At 44.1% G+C, this 16,423-nt stretch overlaps 1 protein-coding gene across 2 annotated transcripts in view; it reads left to right on the top strand.

Annotated features, from left to right (window-relative positions):
- Positions 1-288: 288 nt before the first annotated feature.
- bmp3 (bone morphogenetic protein 3) overlaps positions 289-16,423 on the top strand; it is a 62,644-nt gene continuing 46,509 nt past the window's right edge. Inside the window, exon 1 of one of the 2 annotated variants that reach the window (XM_042320213.1) lies at positions 289-321. In XM_042320213.1, the coding sequence (XP_042176147.1) occupies positions 297-321 (25 nt within the window). In that variant the 5' untranslated portion in view covers positions 289-296. Of the gene's footprint in view, positions 322-12,286; positions 12,975-16,423 lie in introns of those variants that run through there. The other variant, XM_024415095.2, reaches the window with a different exon arrangement.

Raw genomic sequence — 16,423 nt, 5'->3', positions numbered from 1 at the left:
CCCTCCCCTCAGAACAATTAACCCTAATTAATTAATCAATTAACAATACAAACCTACATTTTCCATGAACTAAACATACTAAAGGATATACATTGCAACACGGTTTTAAACAATATCACAACATAACATTTACAACATTACATCATTACTGACAATATCTTTCAATATGCCCATATGCATTAATGAGCCATTTGGGACAGGCACTATAAAGCCAACCCAATTCCCTTAGCTCGGGTCCTTTTCCAGCATACCCAGAAGCTACAGAGATGGAGAGAGAGGAACAGAACAAACAAACAATGCACTCATCCACAACATTGATAAGTATAATAATTATTGTATCTCTCAAATATGAACATTGACAAGTGTGAAATGCATGCACCAAGACAGAAGTTAAATTGTGTGTCGACCCACATTGTTAACTTATGGTATAATGGCGCAGGGAGGAGTGATGAATATGTGTGTGCGTTAAAGAACCAAATGCTGCCCGCGGCCAGTGACGGACTTCTACGTCACAGGGGAACAGAGAGAGAGGGGGAGAGAGAGAGGGAGAGAGAGAGAGACAAGGAAAACTCAGACAAGTGGGGACATTTCTCCGGTCCCCACAAGGGAAAAGGCTGTTGTAGACGTAGAGGTCAGGTTTAGGTTTCAGGGGCCGCCGGAAACGTGTAACAGGTGACGGAGAAAATAGGAATTTAAATCGGAATCAATTGGTCCCAACAAGGATAGTAAAACAAACGTGTGTGTGTGTCCATACATTTCTTAATCTAATCATAACCTCGCTGACTGGCTGTGTGGGAGGATGGGTGACGGACTGGCTGGCTGGCTGGGTGGCTGATTGGCTTAGGGGAGGGGGGTGAATGAGGAGAGATGCAGACACATTTAGAACTGTTTAGCTTTACAGGCCTCTGTTTTATCATGTGGTGGGATGCTGTGATGAAACTACCCGGAGGGGAGGGAAGACAAGAGGAGAGGAGGGGAGGGAGGAGAGAAGGGGAGGGGAGGGGAGAGGAGAAGAAGGCAGGGGAAGGGATTGGAGGAGAGGAGAGGAAGGCACTACTCACACCATTCAAATAACACATGCTTGCTCTTGAAATACAGGGTGAGGTTTGGAAGGTGAGGGAAAGTGACAAACCAGCAAGTCCCAATGCCTCCTATTCTCCTGGAATAACTTCATCCCAAATGGCACCCTATTCCATACATAGTGCACAACTTTTGACCAGAGACCCCTGGGCCCACGTAGGGAATAGGGTACATTTGGGATACATACTGGTTTTTATGTGATTAGTTTCACTGAAAGCCCCAGAACAGCTGGTTGAAACTCACTCAAACAGATCATGAGGCTATAGTAAAATAGTAATGATTGTAACAATAAAGTCAGAATTAAATGCCTGATTATAAATAGCTGTTTCCCTTCTGTGTTTCAACTAGAAAACTGCTGCTACTAGATGTCACCAAATGAAGTGGTGAATTTAGGTCAGAGAAGACATTCTAGTTGGAGATGAAGTCTACAACCTCCATAATGGGTAGGAAGTCTACAACTGCTATAATGGGTAGGAAGTCTACAACTTCTATAATGGGTAGGAAGTCTACAACTGCTATAATGGGTAGGAAGTCTACAACTTCCATAATGGGTAGGAAGTCTACAACTTCTATAATGGGTAGGAAGTCTACAACTACTATAATGGGTAGGCAGTCTACAACCTCTATAATGGGTAGGAAGTCTATAACTTCTATAATGAGTAGGAAGTCTACAACTTCCATAATGGGTAGGAAGTCTACAACTTCTATAATGGGTAGGAAGTCTACAACTTCTATAATGGGTAGGAAGTCTACAACTTCTATAATGGGTAGGAAGTCTACAACCTCTATAATGGGTAGGAAGTCTACAACTTCTATAATGGGTAGGAAGTCTGCAACTTCTATAATGGGTAGGAAGTCTACAACTTCTATAATGGGTAGGCAGTCTACAACTTCTATAATGGGTAGGAGGTATACAACTTCTATAATGGGTAGGAAGTCTACAACCTCTATAATGGGTAGGAAGTCTACAACTTCTATAATGGGTAGAGAGTCTACAACTTCTATAATGGGTAGGAAGTCTACAACTTCTATAATGGGTAGGAAGTCTACAACTACTATAATGGGTAGGAAGTCTACAACCTCTATAATGGGTAGGAAGTCTACAACTTCTATAATGAGTAGGAAGTCTAAAACTTCTATAATGGGTAGGAAGTCTACAACTTCTATAATGGGTAGGAAGTGTACAACCTCCATAATGGGTAGGAGGTCTACAACTACTATAATGGGTAGGAGGTCTACAACCTCCATAATGAGTAGGAAGTCTACAACTTCTATAATGGGTAGGAAGTCTACAACCTCCATAATGGGTAGGAAGTCTACAACTACTATAATGGGTAGGAAGTCTACAACCTCCATAATGGGTAGGAAGTCTACAACTTCTATAATGGGTAGGAAGTCTACAACTTATATAATGGGTAGGAGGTCTACAACCTCCATAATGGGTAGGAAGTCTACAACCTCTATAATGGGTAGGAAGTCTACAACCTCCATAATGGGTAGGACGTCTACAACTTCTATAATGGGTAGAAAGTATACAACTTCTATAATGGGTAGGAAGTCTACAACTACTATAATGGGTAGGAGGTCTACAACCTCCATAATGGGTAGGAAGTCTACAACCTCCATAATGGGTAGGAGTTCTACAACTTATATAATGGGTAGGAAGTGTACAACCTCCATAATGGGTAGGAGGTCTACAACTACTATAATGGGTAAGAGGTCTACAACCTCCATATGAGTAGGAAGTCTACAACTTCTATAATGGGTAGGAGGTCTACAACCTCCATAATGGGTAGGAGGTCTACAACCTCTATAATGGGTAGGAAGTCTACAACCTCCATAATGGGTAGGAAGTCTACAACTTCTATAATGGGTAGGAAGTCTACAACTTCCATAATGGGTAGGAAGTCTACAACCTCCATAATGGGTAGGAAGTCTACAACTTCTATAATGAGTAGGAAGTCTACAACCTCCATAATGGGTAGGAAGTCTACAACTACTATAATGGGTAGGAGGTCTACAACTACTATAATGGGTAGGAAGTCTACAACTTCTATAATGGGTAGGAAGTCTACAACTTCTATAATGGGTAGGAAGTCTACAACCTCCATAATGGGTAGGAAGTCTACAACTTCTATAATGGGTAGGAGGTCTACAACCTCCATAATGGGTAGGACGTCTACAACTTCTATAATGGGTAGGAAGTATACAACTTCTATAATGGGTAGGAAGTCTACAACTACTATAATGGGTAGGAAGTCTACAACCTCCATAATGGGTAGGAAGTCTACAACTTCTATAATGGGTAGGAAGTCTACAACTTCTATAATGGGTAGGCAGTCTACAACTACTATAATGGGTATGAGGTCTACAACCTCCATAATGAGTAGGAAGTCTACAACTTCTATAATGGGTAGGAAGTCTACAACCTCCATAATGGGTAGGAAGTCTACAACTTCTATAATGGGTAGGAAGTGTACAACTTCTGTAATGGGTAGGAAGTCTACAACTTCTATAATGGGTTGGAGAAGCTTTCTGCTCTGTTTTAGACCTGGGGGATATTTTAAACTTGGCAGCAGCTACTCTTCCTGGCGTTTATTATGGATACCCATTATTTCCTGACAAGGCAGCAGCTACTCTTCCTGGGTTTTATTATGGATCCCCATTAGTTCCTGTCAAGGCAGCAGCTACTCTTCCTGGGGTTTAGTATGGATCCCCATTAGTTACTGCCAAGGCAGCATGGTCTGCCTCCCATAGTCTGTTCTGGATTTGGGGACTGTGAAGAGACCTCTGGTGACGTGTCTTGTGGGGTATGTATGGGTGTCTGATCTGTGTGCCAGTAGTTTAAACAGACCTCTGGTGGCATGTCTTGTGGGGTATGTATGGGTGTCTGAGCTGTGTGCCAGTAGTTTAAACAGACCTCCGGTGGCATGTCTTGTGGGGTATGTATGGGTGTCTGAGCTGTGTGCCAGTAGTTTAGACAGACAGCTTGGTGCATTCAACATGTCAATAACTCTCATAAATAAAAGTAGTGATGAAGTCAATCTCTCCACCACTTTGAGCCAGGAGAGATTGACATGCATATTATTAATATTAGCTCTCAGTGTACATTTCAGGGCCAGCCGTGCTGCCCTGTTCTGAGCCAATTGTAATTTTCAGAGGTCCCTCTTTGTGGCACCTGACCACACGACTGAACAGTAGTCCAGTTGCGACAACTAGGACCTGTAGGACCTTCCTTGGTGATAGTGTTGTTAAGAAGGTAGAAACTAGGGCCTGTAGGACCTGCCTTGTTGATAGTGTTGTTAAGAAGGTAGAAACTAGGGCCTGTAGGACCTGCCTTGTTGACAGAGTTGTTAAGAAGGTAGAGCAGCACTTTATTATGGAAAGACTTCTCCCCATCTTAGCTACTGTTGTATCAATATGTTTTGACCATGACAGTTTACAATCCAGGGTTACTCCAAGCAGTTTAGTCATCGCAACTTGCTACATTTCCACATTATTTACTCAAAGATTTAGTTGAGGTTTAAGATTTCGTGAATGATTTGTCCTAAATATATTTGCTTTAATTTTTTTAAATATTTAGGACCAACTTAGTCCTAGCCATCCATTCTGAAACTAACTGCAGCTCTTTGTTAAGTGTTGCAGTGATTTCACTCGCTGTCGTAGTTCATTTGTATAGTGTTGAGTCATTCGCATACATAGACACACTGGCTTTACTCAAAGCCAGTGGCTTGTCATTGGTAAAGATTGAAAAAAGTAATGGGCCTAGACAGCTGCCCTGGGGAATTCCTGATTCTACCTGGATTATGTTGGAGAGGCTTCCATTAAAGAACTCCCTCTGTGTTCTGTTTGACCAGTAACTTTTTATTCACAATATAGCAGAGTGTAAAGCCATAACACATACGTTTTTCTAGCAAAAGACTATGATCGATAATGTCAAAAGCCGCACTGATGTCTAACAAAACAGCTCCCACAATTTTTTATGACACATTTATCTCAGCCAATCATCAGTCATTTGTGTAAGTGCTGTGCTTGTTGAATGTCCTTCCCTATAAGCGTGCTGAAAGTCTGTTGTTAATTTGTTTACTGTAAAATAGCATTGTATCTGGTCAAACACCATTTTTTTTAAGTTTAAGGGTTGGTAACAGGATTATTGGTCAGCTATCTGAGCCAGTGAAGGGGGCTTTACTATTCTTAGGTAGCAGAATGACTTATGCTTCCCTCCAGGCCTGAGGGCAGACACTTTTTGGTAGGTAAATAGGAGTGGCAATATCATCTGCTATTATCCTTAGTCATTTTCCATCCAAGTTGTCAGACCCCGGTGGCTTGTCATTGTTGATAGACAACAATTATTTGTTCACCTCATCCACACTCACTTTACGGAATTAAAAATGACAATGCTTGTCTTTCAGAATTTGATCAGTTGTACTTGGATGTGTAGTGTCAGCGTTTGTTGCTGGCATGTCATCTCTAAGTTTGCTAATATTGCCAATAAAAAAAATATTAAAATAGTTGGCAATATCAGTGGGTTTTGTGATGAATGAGACATCTGATTCAATGAATGATGGAGCTGAGTTTGCCTTTTTGCCCAAAATTTAATTTAAGGTGCTCCAAAACTTTTTACCATCATTCTTTATATAATTTACCTTTGTGTCATAGAACAGTTTATTTTATTTTTATTCATTTTAGTCACGTTATTTATACGTCATTTCAACCCCCCAAAATCTATGTGATGACGTTGACTCAATGTGAAAAAATGACTGGATTTGCAAAAAGTCATTAAGGTAATTACATTTCGTCTTATTTTCACCCAACCTTTAACTTGAATCCAATGACATTGTTTGTAAATTTCACATAGAATTTACGTTAGTTGACAACTTAACCATACTGGGTTATAGGTCCATGACAATAACAAGTATCAATACTGGGCTATAGGTCCATGACAATAACACGTATCAATACTGGGTTATAGGTCTATTACAATATTACGTGGAATTTCTCTAATCTGGAATGGAGATCATATGTATCCTAACAGAGAGAGAGAGATAATATTCCTCTGGAATGGAGATCATATGTATCCTAACAGAGAGAGAGATAATATTCCTCTGGAATGGAGATCATATGTATCCTAACAGAGAGAGAGATACTAATCCTCTGGAATGGAGATCATATGTATCCTAACAGAGAGAGAGATACTAATCCTCTGGAATGGAGATCATATGTATCCTAACAGAGAGAGAGATAATATTCCTCTGGAATGGAGATCATATGTACCCTAACAGAGAGAGAGATAATATTCCTCTGGAATGGAGATCATATGTATCCTAACAGAGAGAGAGATAATATTCCTCTGGAATGGAGATCATATGTACCCTAACAGAGAGAGAGAGAGATGTCCATCATGGGACGGACGGATGGGGAAATAATAATTTCCTCCCGAGTGACCCAGAACAAGACCGCAGTGACTTCACAGGAGGATGGGTAGAGGGGCAGGGTGGGAAGCCCTATCTAATACCCGTACATGGATCTGGGGTGTAGGGACGAGCTGCAGCATCCGGATCGCACTGTGATATACAGGATACGTGTGCTTAGCTCTATTGAACTGGCCTAAATAGGGGAGAAAGCCTTTAATACCCGACAATAAGCCATTTCATTCAGCACCGCGCGGCCCAGACATACAGCGCTTTGCAGAAGTAGGTTTCACACGTTGACAGTTGAGATGACATGATGACTCACTCTGTATCACAACTACCAGGGGCCGTTGGTTGGAGACGTGACGAGCATCTGGTTTTCAACACCACAATAACTTAGGTTACTATTAATCAAATAACTTTATTAGAAGAACAATGTATTACTTTAATAAATATTCTAAGACAAATTGAAGTAAGGTTTTTGAGAATTTAGATAAATAATTGAATTTCTCATGAAAAAAAGGAAAATGTTAATTTACTATACTATAGAAACAAGAGAACATAGGTAACCATAACCTATCTGTCCTGAGCATCTCCCCCCTCCCCACTAGCCATTTATATTAACAAGCCCACCATCAGTAATACCCAGCTGGTCCCAGTAGTAATACCCAGCTGGTCCCAGTAGTAATACCCAGCTGGTCCCAGTAGTAATACCCAGCTGGTCCCAGTAGTAATACCCAGCTGGTCCCAGTAGTAATACCCAGCTGGTCCCAGTAGTAATACCCAGCTGGTCCCAGTAGTAATACCCAGCTGGTCCCAGTAGTAATACCCAGCTGGTCCCTGTACCCAGTAATACCCAGCTGGTCCCTGTAGTAATACCCAGCTGGTCCCTGTAGTAATACCCAGCTGGTCCTGTAGTAATACCCAGCTGGTCCCAGTAGTAATACCCAGCTGGTCCCAGTAGTAATACCCAGCTGGTCCCAGTACCCAGCTGGTCCCAGTAGTAATACCCAGCTGGTCCCAGTAGTAATACCCAGCTGGTCCCTGTAGTAATACCCAGCTGGTCCCAGTAGTAATACCCAGCTGGTCCCAGTAGTAATACCCAGCTGGTCCCAGTAGTAATACCCAGCTGGTCCCTGTAGTAATACCCAGCTGGTCCCTGTAGTAATACCCAGCTGGTCCCAGTAGTAATACCCAGCTGGTCCCAGTAGTAATACCCAGCTGGTCCCTGTAGTCCCAGCTGGTAGTAATACCCAGCTGGTCCCAGTAGTAATACCCAGCTGGTCCCAGTAGTAATACCCAGCTGGTCCCAGTAGTAATACCCAGCTGGTCCCTGTAGTAATACCCAGCTGGTCCCAGCTGGTAGTAATACCCAGCTGGTCCCTGGTAGTAATACCCAGCTGGTCCCTGTAGTAATACCCAGCTGGTCCCAGTAGTAATACCCAGCTGGTCCCAGTAGTAATACCCAGCTGCTGGTAATACCCAGCTGGTCCCAGTAGTAATACCCAGCTGGTCCCAGTAGTAATACCCAGCTGGTCCCAGTAGTAATACCCAGCTGGTCCCAGTAGTAATACCCAGCTGGTCCCAGTAGTAATACCCAGCTGGTCCCAGTAGTAATACCCAGCTGGTCCCAGTAGTAATACCCAGCTGGTCCCAGTAGTAATACCCAGCTGGTCCCAGTAGTAATACCCAGCTGGTCCCAGTAGTAATACCCAGCTGGTCCCAGTAGTAATACCCAGCTGGTCCCTGTAGTAATACCCAGCTGGTCCCAGTAGTAATACCCAGCTGGTCCCAGTAGTAATACCCAGCTGGTCCCAGTAGTAATACCCAGCTGGTCCCAGTAGTAATACCCAGCTGGTCCCAGTAGTAATACCCAGCTGGTCCCAGTAGTAATACCCAGCTGGGTACCCAGCTGGTCCCAGTAGTAATACCCAGCTGGTCCCTGTAGTAATACCCAGCTGGTCCCAGTAGTAATACCCAGCTGGTCCCAGTAGTAATACCCAGCTGGTCCCAGTAGTAATACCCAGCTGGTCCCAGTAGTAATACCCAGCTGGTACCCAGCCCAGTAGTAATACCCAGCTGGTCCCAGTAGTAATACCCAGCTGGTCCCAGTAGTAATACCCAGCTGGTCCCTGTAGTAATACCCAGCTGGTCCCAGTAGTAATACCCAGCCCAGCTGGTCCCAGTAGTAATACCCAGCTGGTCCCAGTAGTAATACCCAGCTGGTCCCAGTAGTAATACCCAGCTGGTCCCAGTAGTAATACCCAGCTGGTCCCAGTAGTAATACCCAGCTGGTCCCAGTAGTAATACCCAGCTGGTCCCAGTAGTAATACCCAGCTGGTCCCAGTAGTAATACCCAGCTGGTCCCAGTAGTAATACCCAGCTGGTCCCAGTAGTAATACCCAGCTGGTCCCAGTAGTAATACCCAGCTGGTCCCAGTAGTAATACCCAGCTGGTCCCTGGTCCCAGCTGGTCCCAGTAGTAATACCCAGCTGGTCCCAGTAGTAATACCCAGCTGGTCCCAGTAGTAATACCCAGCTGGTCCCAGTAGTAATACCCAGCTGGTCCCAGTAGTAATACCCAGCTGGTCCCAGTAGTAATACCCAGCCCAGCTGGTCCCAGTAGTAATACCCAGCTGGTCCCAGTAGTAATACCCAGCTGGTCCCAGTAGTAATACCCAGCTGGTCCCAGTAGTAATACCCAGCTGGTCCCTGTAGTAATACCCAGCTGGTAATACCCAGCTGGTCCCAGTAGTAATACCCAGCTGGTCCCAGTAGTAATACCCAGCTGGTCCCAGTAGTAATACCCAGCTGGTCCCAGTAGTAATACCCAGCTGGTCCCAGTAGTAATACCCAGCTGGTCCCAGCTGGTAGTAATACCCAGCTGGTCCCAGTAGTAATACCCAGCTGGTCCCTGTAGTAATACCCAGCTGGTCCCAGTAGTAATACCCAGCTGGTCCCAGTAGTAATACCCAGCTGGTCCCAGTAGTAATACCCAGCTGGTCCCAGCTGGTCCCAGTAGTAATACCCAGCTGGTCCCAGTAGTAATACCCAGCTGGTCCCAGTAGTAATACCCAGCTGGTCCCAGTAGCTAATACCCAGCTGGTCCCAGTCCCAGTAGTACCCAGCTGGTCCCTGTAGTAATACCCAGCTGGTCCCTGTAGTAATACCCAGCTGGTCCCAGTAGTAATACCCAGCTGGTCCCAGTAGTAATACCCAGCTGGTCCCAGTAGTAATACCCAGCTGGTCCCCAGCTGGTAGTAATACCCAGCTGGTCCCAGTAGTAATACCCAGCTGGTCCCAGTAGTAATACCCAGCTGGTCCCAGTAGTAATACCCAGCTGGTCCCAGTAGTAATACCCAGCTGGTCCCAGTAGTAATACCCAGCTGGTCCCAGTAGTAATACCCAGCTGGTCCCAGTAGTAATACCCAGCTGGTCCCAGTAGTAATACCCAGCTGGTCCCAGTAGTAATACCCAGCTGGTCCCAGTAGTAATACCCAGCTGGTCCCAGTAGTAATACCCAGCTGGTCCCAGTAGTAATACCCAGCTGGTCCCAGTAGTAATACCCAGCTGGTCCCAGTAGTAATACCCAGCTGGTCCCAGTAGTAATACCCAGCTGGTCCCAGTAGTAATACCCAGCTGGTCCCAGTAGTAATACCCAGCTGGTCCCAGTAGTAATACCCAGCTGGTCCCTGTAGTAATACCCAGCTGGTCCCAGTAGTAATACCCAGCTGGTCCCAGTAGTAATACCCAGCTGGTCCCAGTAGTAATACCCAGCTGGTCCCAGTAGTAATACCCAGCTGGTCCCAGTAATACCCAGCTGGTAATACCCAGCTGGTCCCAGTAGTAATACCCAGCTGGTCCCAGTAGTAATACCCAGCTGGTCCCTGTAGTAATACCCAGCTGGTCCCAGTAGTAATACCCAGCTGGTCCCAGTAGTAATACCCAGCTGGTCCCAGTAGTAATACCCAGCTGGTCCCAGTAGTAATACCCAGCTGGTCCCTGGTCCCAGTAGTAATAGCTACCCAGCTGGTCCCAGTAGTAATACCCAGCTGGTCCCAGTAGTAATACCCAGCTGGTCCCTGGTAGTAATACCCAGCTGGTCCCAGTAGTAATACCCAGCTGGTCCCAGTAGTAATACCCAGCTGGTCCCAGTAGTAATACCCAGCTGGTCCCAGTACCCAGTAATACCCAGCTGGTCCCAGTAGTAATACCCAGCTGGTCCCAGTAGTAATACCCAGCTGGTCCCAGTAGTAATACCCAGCTGGTCCCTGTAGTAATACCCAGCTGGTCCCTGTAGTAATACCCAGCTGGTCCCAGTAGTAATACCCAGCTGGTCCCAGTAGTAATACCCAGCTGGTCCCAGTAGTAATACCCAGCTGGTCCCAGTAGTAATACCCAGCTGGTCCCAGTAGTAATACCCAGCTGGTCCCAGTAGTGATACCCAGCTGGTCCCAGTAGTAATTCCCAGCTGGTCCTAGTAGTGATACCCAGCTGGTCCCAGTAGTAATACCCAGCTGGTCCCTGTAGTAATACCCAGCTGGTCCCAGTAGTAATAACCAGCTGGTCCCAGAAGTAATACCCAGCTGGTTCCAGTAGTAATAACCAGCTGGTCCCTGTAGTAATAATCAGCTGGTCCCAGAAGTAATACCCATCTGGTCCCTGTAGTAATACCCAGCTGGTCCCAGTAGTAATACCCAGCTGGTCCCTGTAGTAATACCCAGCTGGTCCCAGTAGTAATACCCAGCTGGTCCCAGTAGTAATACCCAGCTGGTCCCAGTAGTAATACCCAGCTGGTCCCTGGTCCCAGTAGTAATACCCAGCTGGTCCCAGTAGTAATGGTCCCAGCTGGTCCCAGTAGTAATACCCAGCTGGTCCCAGTAGTAATACCCAGCTGGTCCCAGTAGTAATACCCAGCTGGTCCCAGTAGTAATACCCAGCTGGTCCCAGTAGTAATACCCAGCTGGTCCCAGTAGTAATACCCAGCTGGTCCCAGTAGTAATACCCAGCTGGTCCCAGTAGTAATACCCAGCTGGTCCCAGTAGTAATACCCAGCTGGTCCCAGTAGTAATACCCAGCTGGTCCCAGTAGTAATACCCAGCTGGTCCCAGTAGTAATACCCAGCTGGTCCCAGTAGTAATACCCAGCTGGTCCCAGTAGTAATACCCAGCTGGTCCCAGTAGTAATACCCAGCTGGTCCCAGTAGTAATACCCAGCTGGTCCTGTAGTAATACCCAGCTGGTCCCAGTAGTAATACCCAGCTGGTCCCAGTAGTAATACCCAGCTGGTCCCAGTAGTAATACCCAGCTGGTCCCAGTAGTAATACCCAGCTGGTCCCAGTAGTAATACCCAGCTGGTCCCAGTAAGTAATACCCAGCTGGTCCCAGTAATAATACCCAGCTGGTCCCAGTAGTAATACCCAGCTGGTCCCAGTATACCCAGCTGGTAATACCCAGCTGGTCCCAGTAGTACCCAGCTGGTACCCAGCTGGTCCCAGTAGTAATACCCAGCTGGTCCCAGTAGTAATACCCAGCTGGTCCCAGTAGTAATACCCAGCTGGTCCCAGTAATATACCCAGCTGGTCCCAGTAGTAATACCCAGCTGGTCCCAGTAGTAATACCCAGCTGGTCCCAGTAGTAATACCCAGCTGGTCCCAGTAGTAATACCCAGCTGGTCCCAGTAGTAATACCCAGCTGGTCCCAGTAGTAATACCCAGCTGGTCCCAGTAGCCATATATATTATCAAGCACAACATCCTTCACCTTCAATGAAAGCTGAGAACGGGACGATTGGCTGTCGATGGAGAGATCTGCCCAGATCTGAACAAAACCAAGAGCTGCTGCCCTCTTCAACACTATTAGCTATTACTTCGAACTGGGAAGAGGGAGTCCTTATTCACACAACCGAGAGAGAGGGAGAGATCATCTTTGATATAACTTTTCAACTGCAAGGCAGACAGAGTGGAGCGCGCTGCAGGAGCACAGCGCACTGTCCGTTTTGTTGGCTATTACCTCTTCTTTGTTTCTTTTAGTGGGTGTCGAGTTTTTCAGGTGATTTTTAAACAAATGAACACTGGTCGAATCTTAAGGTGATGCCACCTATTTTCACTCTTAAGAGGACCTGGGACACGCGCTCTGAGTGGGAGACTAAGACCAGCAAGTTATTCTGACTGAACGTGTCCACCACTATTCTCACTGGGAACATGGTTCTCTGTCCGCAGTTACTGCTGCTGCTCGGATGGAGCTATCTATTCGGTGGATATTGCGCGATGTTGAAAGATCATTTCACTGGTTTGAAAAGAAAAGGTGAATCTGGGCACTCAGGTGCCCCCATGGGGGACAAAGACAGCTCAGAGAAGAATGAGCAAGACCTGCTTTTACAGGATACTATGACGGAACACATGCAGATGCTTTACGACAAATATAACCGTGCAGGATTTCCTTTCAAGGATGGGAATACGGTCCGCAGCTTTAAAGCGCATTGGGGTAAATCTAATTAAATATGTATTTGTCTCATGCCTAATTTAACGAATGTAGACTTAACAATGATATTCTTGCTTAGAAGCCTTTCACAACTATGTAGAGTTACATAAATGTAATTTAAAAAAATATTTGAGCACAAGAGGAATAAAATACACAATAATCCAACATGTGACCCAAATTGGTTGAATCAATGTTGGTTCCACGTCATTTCAACCCACCTAAAATATATGTGATGACGTTGAACTAACATGGAGAACTAATTGAATTTGCAAAAAGTAATCAACATTAGCGCATTTCATATTTTTTTTACGTAGATCCAAGAGTGAAATTGTTTGCTGATTTCAAGTTCGTTTACAACTCAACCAAATGTAAAACAAAACTAGACATTGAATTGATTGATGTTTGTGCCCTGTGGGATGGAACTATACAGGGAGTACCAGTACAGTACCAGTACCAGGTCAATGAGGTAGATATGTACATGAAGGCAGGGCAAAGTTACTAGACATCAGGATAGATAATAATAAGGTATTTGAGGTAGATATGTACATGAAGGCAGGGCAAAGTGACTAGACATCAGGATAGATAATAATAAGGTATTTGAGGTAGATATGTACATGAAGGCAGGGTAAAGTGACTAGACATCAGGATAGATAATAATAAGGTATTAGAGGTAGATATGTACATGAAGGCAGGGTAAAGTGACTAGGCATCAGGATAGATAATAATAAGGTATTTGAGGTAGATATGTACATGAAGGCAGGGCAAAGTGACTAGACATCAGGATAGATAATAATAAGGTATTTGAGGTAGATATGTACATGAAGGCAGGGCAAAGTGACTAGACATCAGGATAGATAATAATAAGGTATTTGAGGTAGATATGTACATGAAGGCAGGGTAAAGTGACTAGACATCAGGATAGATAATAATAAGGTATTTGAGGTAGATATGTACATGAAGGCAGGGTAAAGTGACTAGGCATCAGGATAGATAATAATAAGGTATTTGAGGTAGATATGTACATGAAGGCAGGGTAAAGTGACTAGACATCAGGATAGATAATAATAAGGTATTTGAGGTAGATATGTACATGAAGGCAGGGTAAAGTGACTAGACATCAGGATAGATAATAATAAGGTATTTGAGGTAGATATGTACATGAAGGCAGGGTAAAGTGACTAGGCATCAGGATAGATAATAATAAGGTATTTGAGGTAGATATGTACATGAAGGCAGGGTAAAGTGACTAGACATCAGGATAGATAATAATAAGGTATTTGAGGTAGATATGTACATGAAGGCAGGGTAAAGTGACTAGACATCAGGATAGATAATAATAAGGTATTTGAGGTAGATATGTACATGAAGGCAGGGTAAAGTGACTAGGCATCAGGATAGATAATAATAAGGTATTTGAGGTAGATATGTACATGAAGGCAGGGTAAAGTGACTAGGCATCAGGATAGATAATGATAAGGTATTTGAGGTAGATATGTACATGAAGGCAGGGTAAAGTGACTAGGCATCAGGATAGATAATAAGGTATTTGAGGTAGATATGTACATGAAGGCAGGGTAAAGTGACTAGACATTAGGATAGATAATAATATTAGAGGTAGATATGTACATGAAGGCAGGGTAAAGTGACTAGACATCAGGATAGATAATAATACGGTATTTGAGGTAGATATGTACATGAAGGCAGGGTAAAGTGACTAGACATCAGGATAGATAATAATAAGGTATTTGAGGTAGATATGTACATGAAGGCAGGGTAAAGTGACTAGACATCAGGATAGATAATAATAAGGTATTTGAGGTAGATATGTACATGAAGGCAGGGTAAAGTGACTAGGCATCAGGATAGATAATAATAAGGTATTTGAGGTAGATATGTACATGAAGGCAGGGTAAAGTGACTAGACATCAGGATAGATAATAATAAGGTATTTGAGGTAGATATGTACATGAAGGCAGGGTAAAGTGACTAGGCATCAGGATAGATAATAATAAGGTATTTGAGGTTGATATGTACATGAAGGCAGGGTAAAGTGACTAGACATCAGGATAGATAATAATAAGGTATTTGAGGTAGATATGTAAATGAAGGCAGGGTAAAGTGACTAGGCATCAGGATAGATAATAATAAGGTATTTGAGGTAGATATGTACATGAAGGCAGGGTAAAGTGACTAGACATCAGGATAGATAATAATAAGAGTAAAATAAAGAACAGAGTAACAACAGCAAATTATTAGTGTGAAAGTGTGTGTGGGTGTTGTCGGTATGAGTGTGTGTTTGTGCGTATCTAGTGTATGTGAATGTGTGTGGGTTTTGTGTGAATGTGTGTATATATATATATATATATAGTGAACAAACATTAGGAACACCTGCTCTTTCCATGACAGATTGACCAGGTGAATCCAGGTGAAAGCTATGATCCCTTATTGATGTCACTTGTGAAATTCACTTCAATCAGTGTAGATGAAGGGGAGGAGACAGGTTAAATTCACTTCAATCAGTGTAGATGAAGGGGAGGAGACAGGTTAAATTCACTTCAATCAGTATAGATGAAGGGGAGGAGACGGGTTAAAGAAGGATTTTTAAGCCTTGAGACAATTGAGACATGGATTGTGTGTTTGTGCCATTCAGAGGGTGAATGGGCAAGACAAAATATTAAAGTGCTTTTGAACGGGGTATGGTAGTAGGTGCCAGGCGCACTGGTTTGAGTGTGTCAAGAACTGTAACGCTGCTGGGATTGTCATGCTGAACAGTTAACCTTGTGTATCAAGAATGGTCCACCACCCAAAAGACAACTTGTCCAGCCAACTTGATACAACTGTGGGAAGCATTAGAGTCAACATGGGCCAGCATCCCTGTGGAACAATTTAGAGACCTTGTAGAGTCCACGCCCTGACGGATTGATGCTGTTATGCAACTCGATATTAGGAAGGTGTTTGTATAGTTGGGACTATAAAGCACCTGTTGATCCAAAGCCCAACCACTGAGCCCATTACCCAAACGGAACGGCTGCTTCACCTGTTGTTTAGTAGCCTTGGAAAATGAACGGCTGTTTCACCTGTTGTTTAGTAGTCTAGGGAAATGAACGGCTGTTTCACCTGTTGTTTAGTAGTCTAGGGAAATGAACGGCTGTTTCACCTGTTGTTTAGTAGTCTAGGGAAATGAACGGCTGTTTCACCTGTTGTTTAGTAGTCTAGGGAAATGAACGGCTGTTTCACCTGTTGTTTAGTAGTCTAGGGAAATGAACGGCTGTTTCACCTGTTGTTTAGTAGCCTAGGGAAATGAACGGCTGTTTCACCTGTCGTTTAGTAGTCTAGGGAAATGAACGGCTGTTTCTCAGGTTGTTTAGTAGCCTTGGAAAATGAACGGCTGTTTCACCTGTTGTTTAGTAGTCTAGGGAAATGAACGGCTGTTTCACCTGTCATTTAGTAGT

The sequence above is a fragment of the Oncorhynchus tshawytscha genome, linkage group LG04, assembly GCF_018296145.1.
Source record: "Oncorhynchus tshawytscha isolate Ot180627B linkage group LG04, Otsh_v2.0, whole genome shotgun sequence".
NCBI lineage: Eukaryota > Metazoa > Chordata > Actinopteri > Salmoniformes > Salmonidae > Oncorhynchus > Oncorhynchus tshawytscha.
The sequence above is the reverse complement of the archived record's forward strand: the minus strand, read 5'-3'. Positions and strand labels throughout refer to the sequence as shown.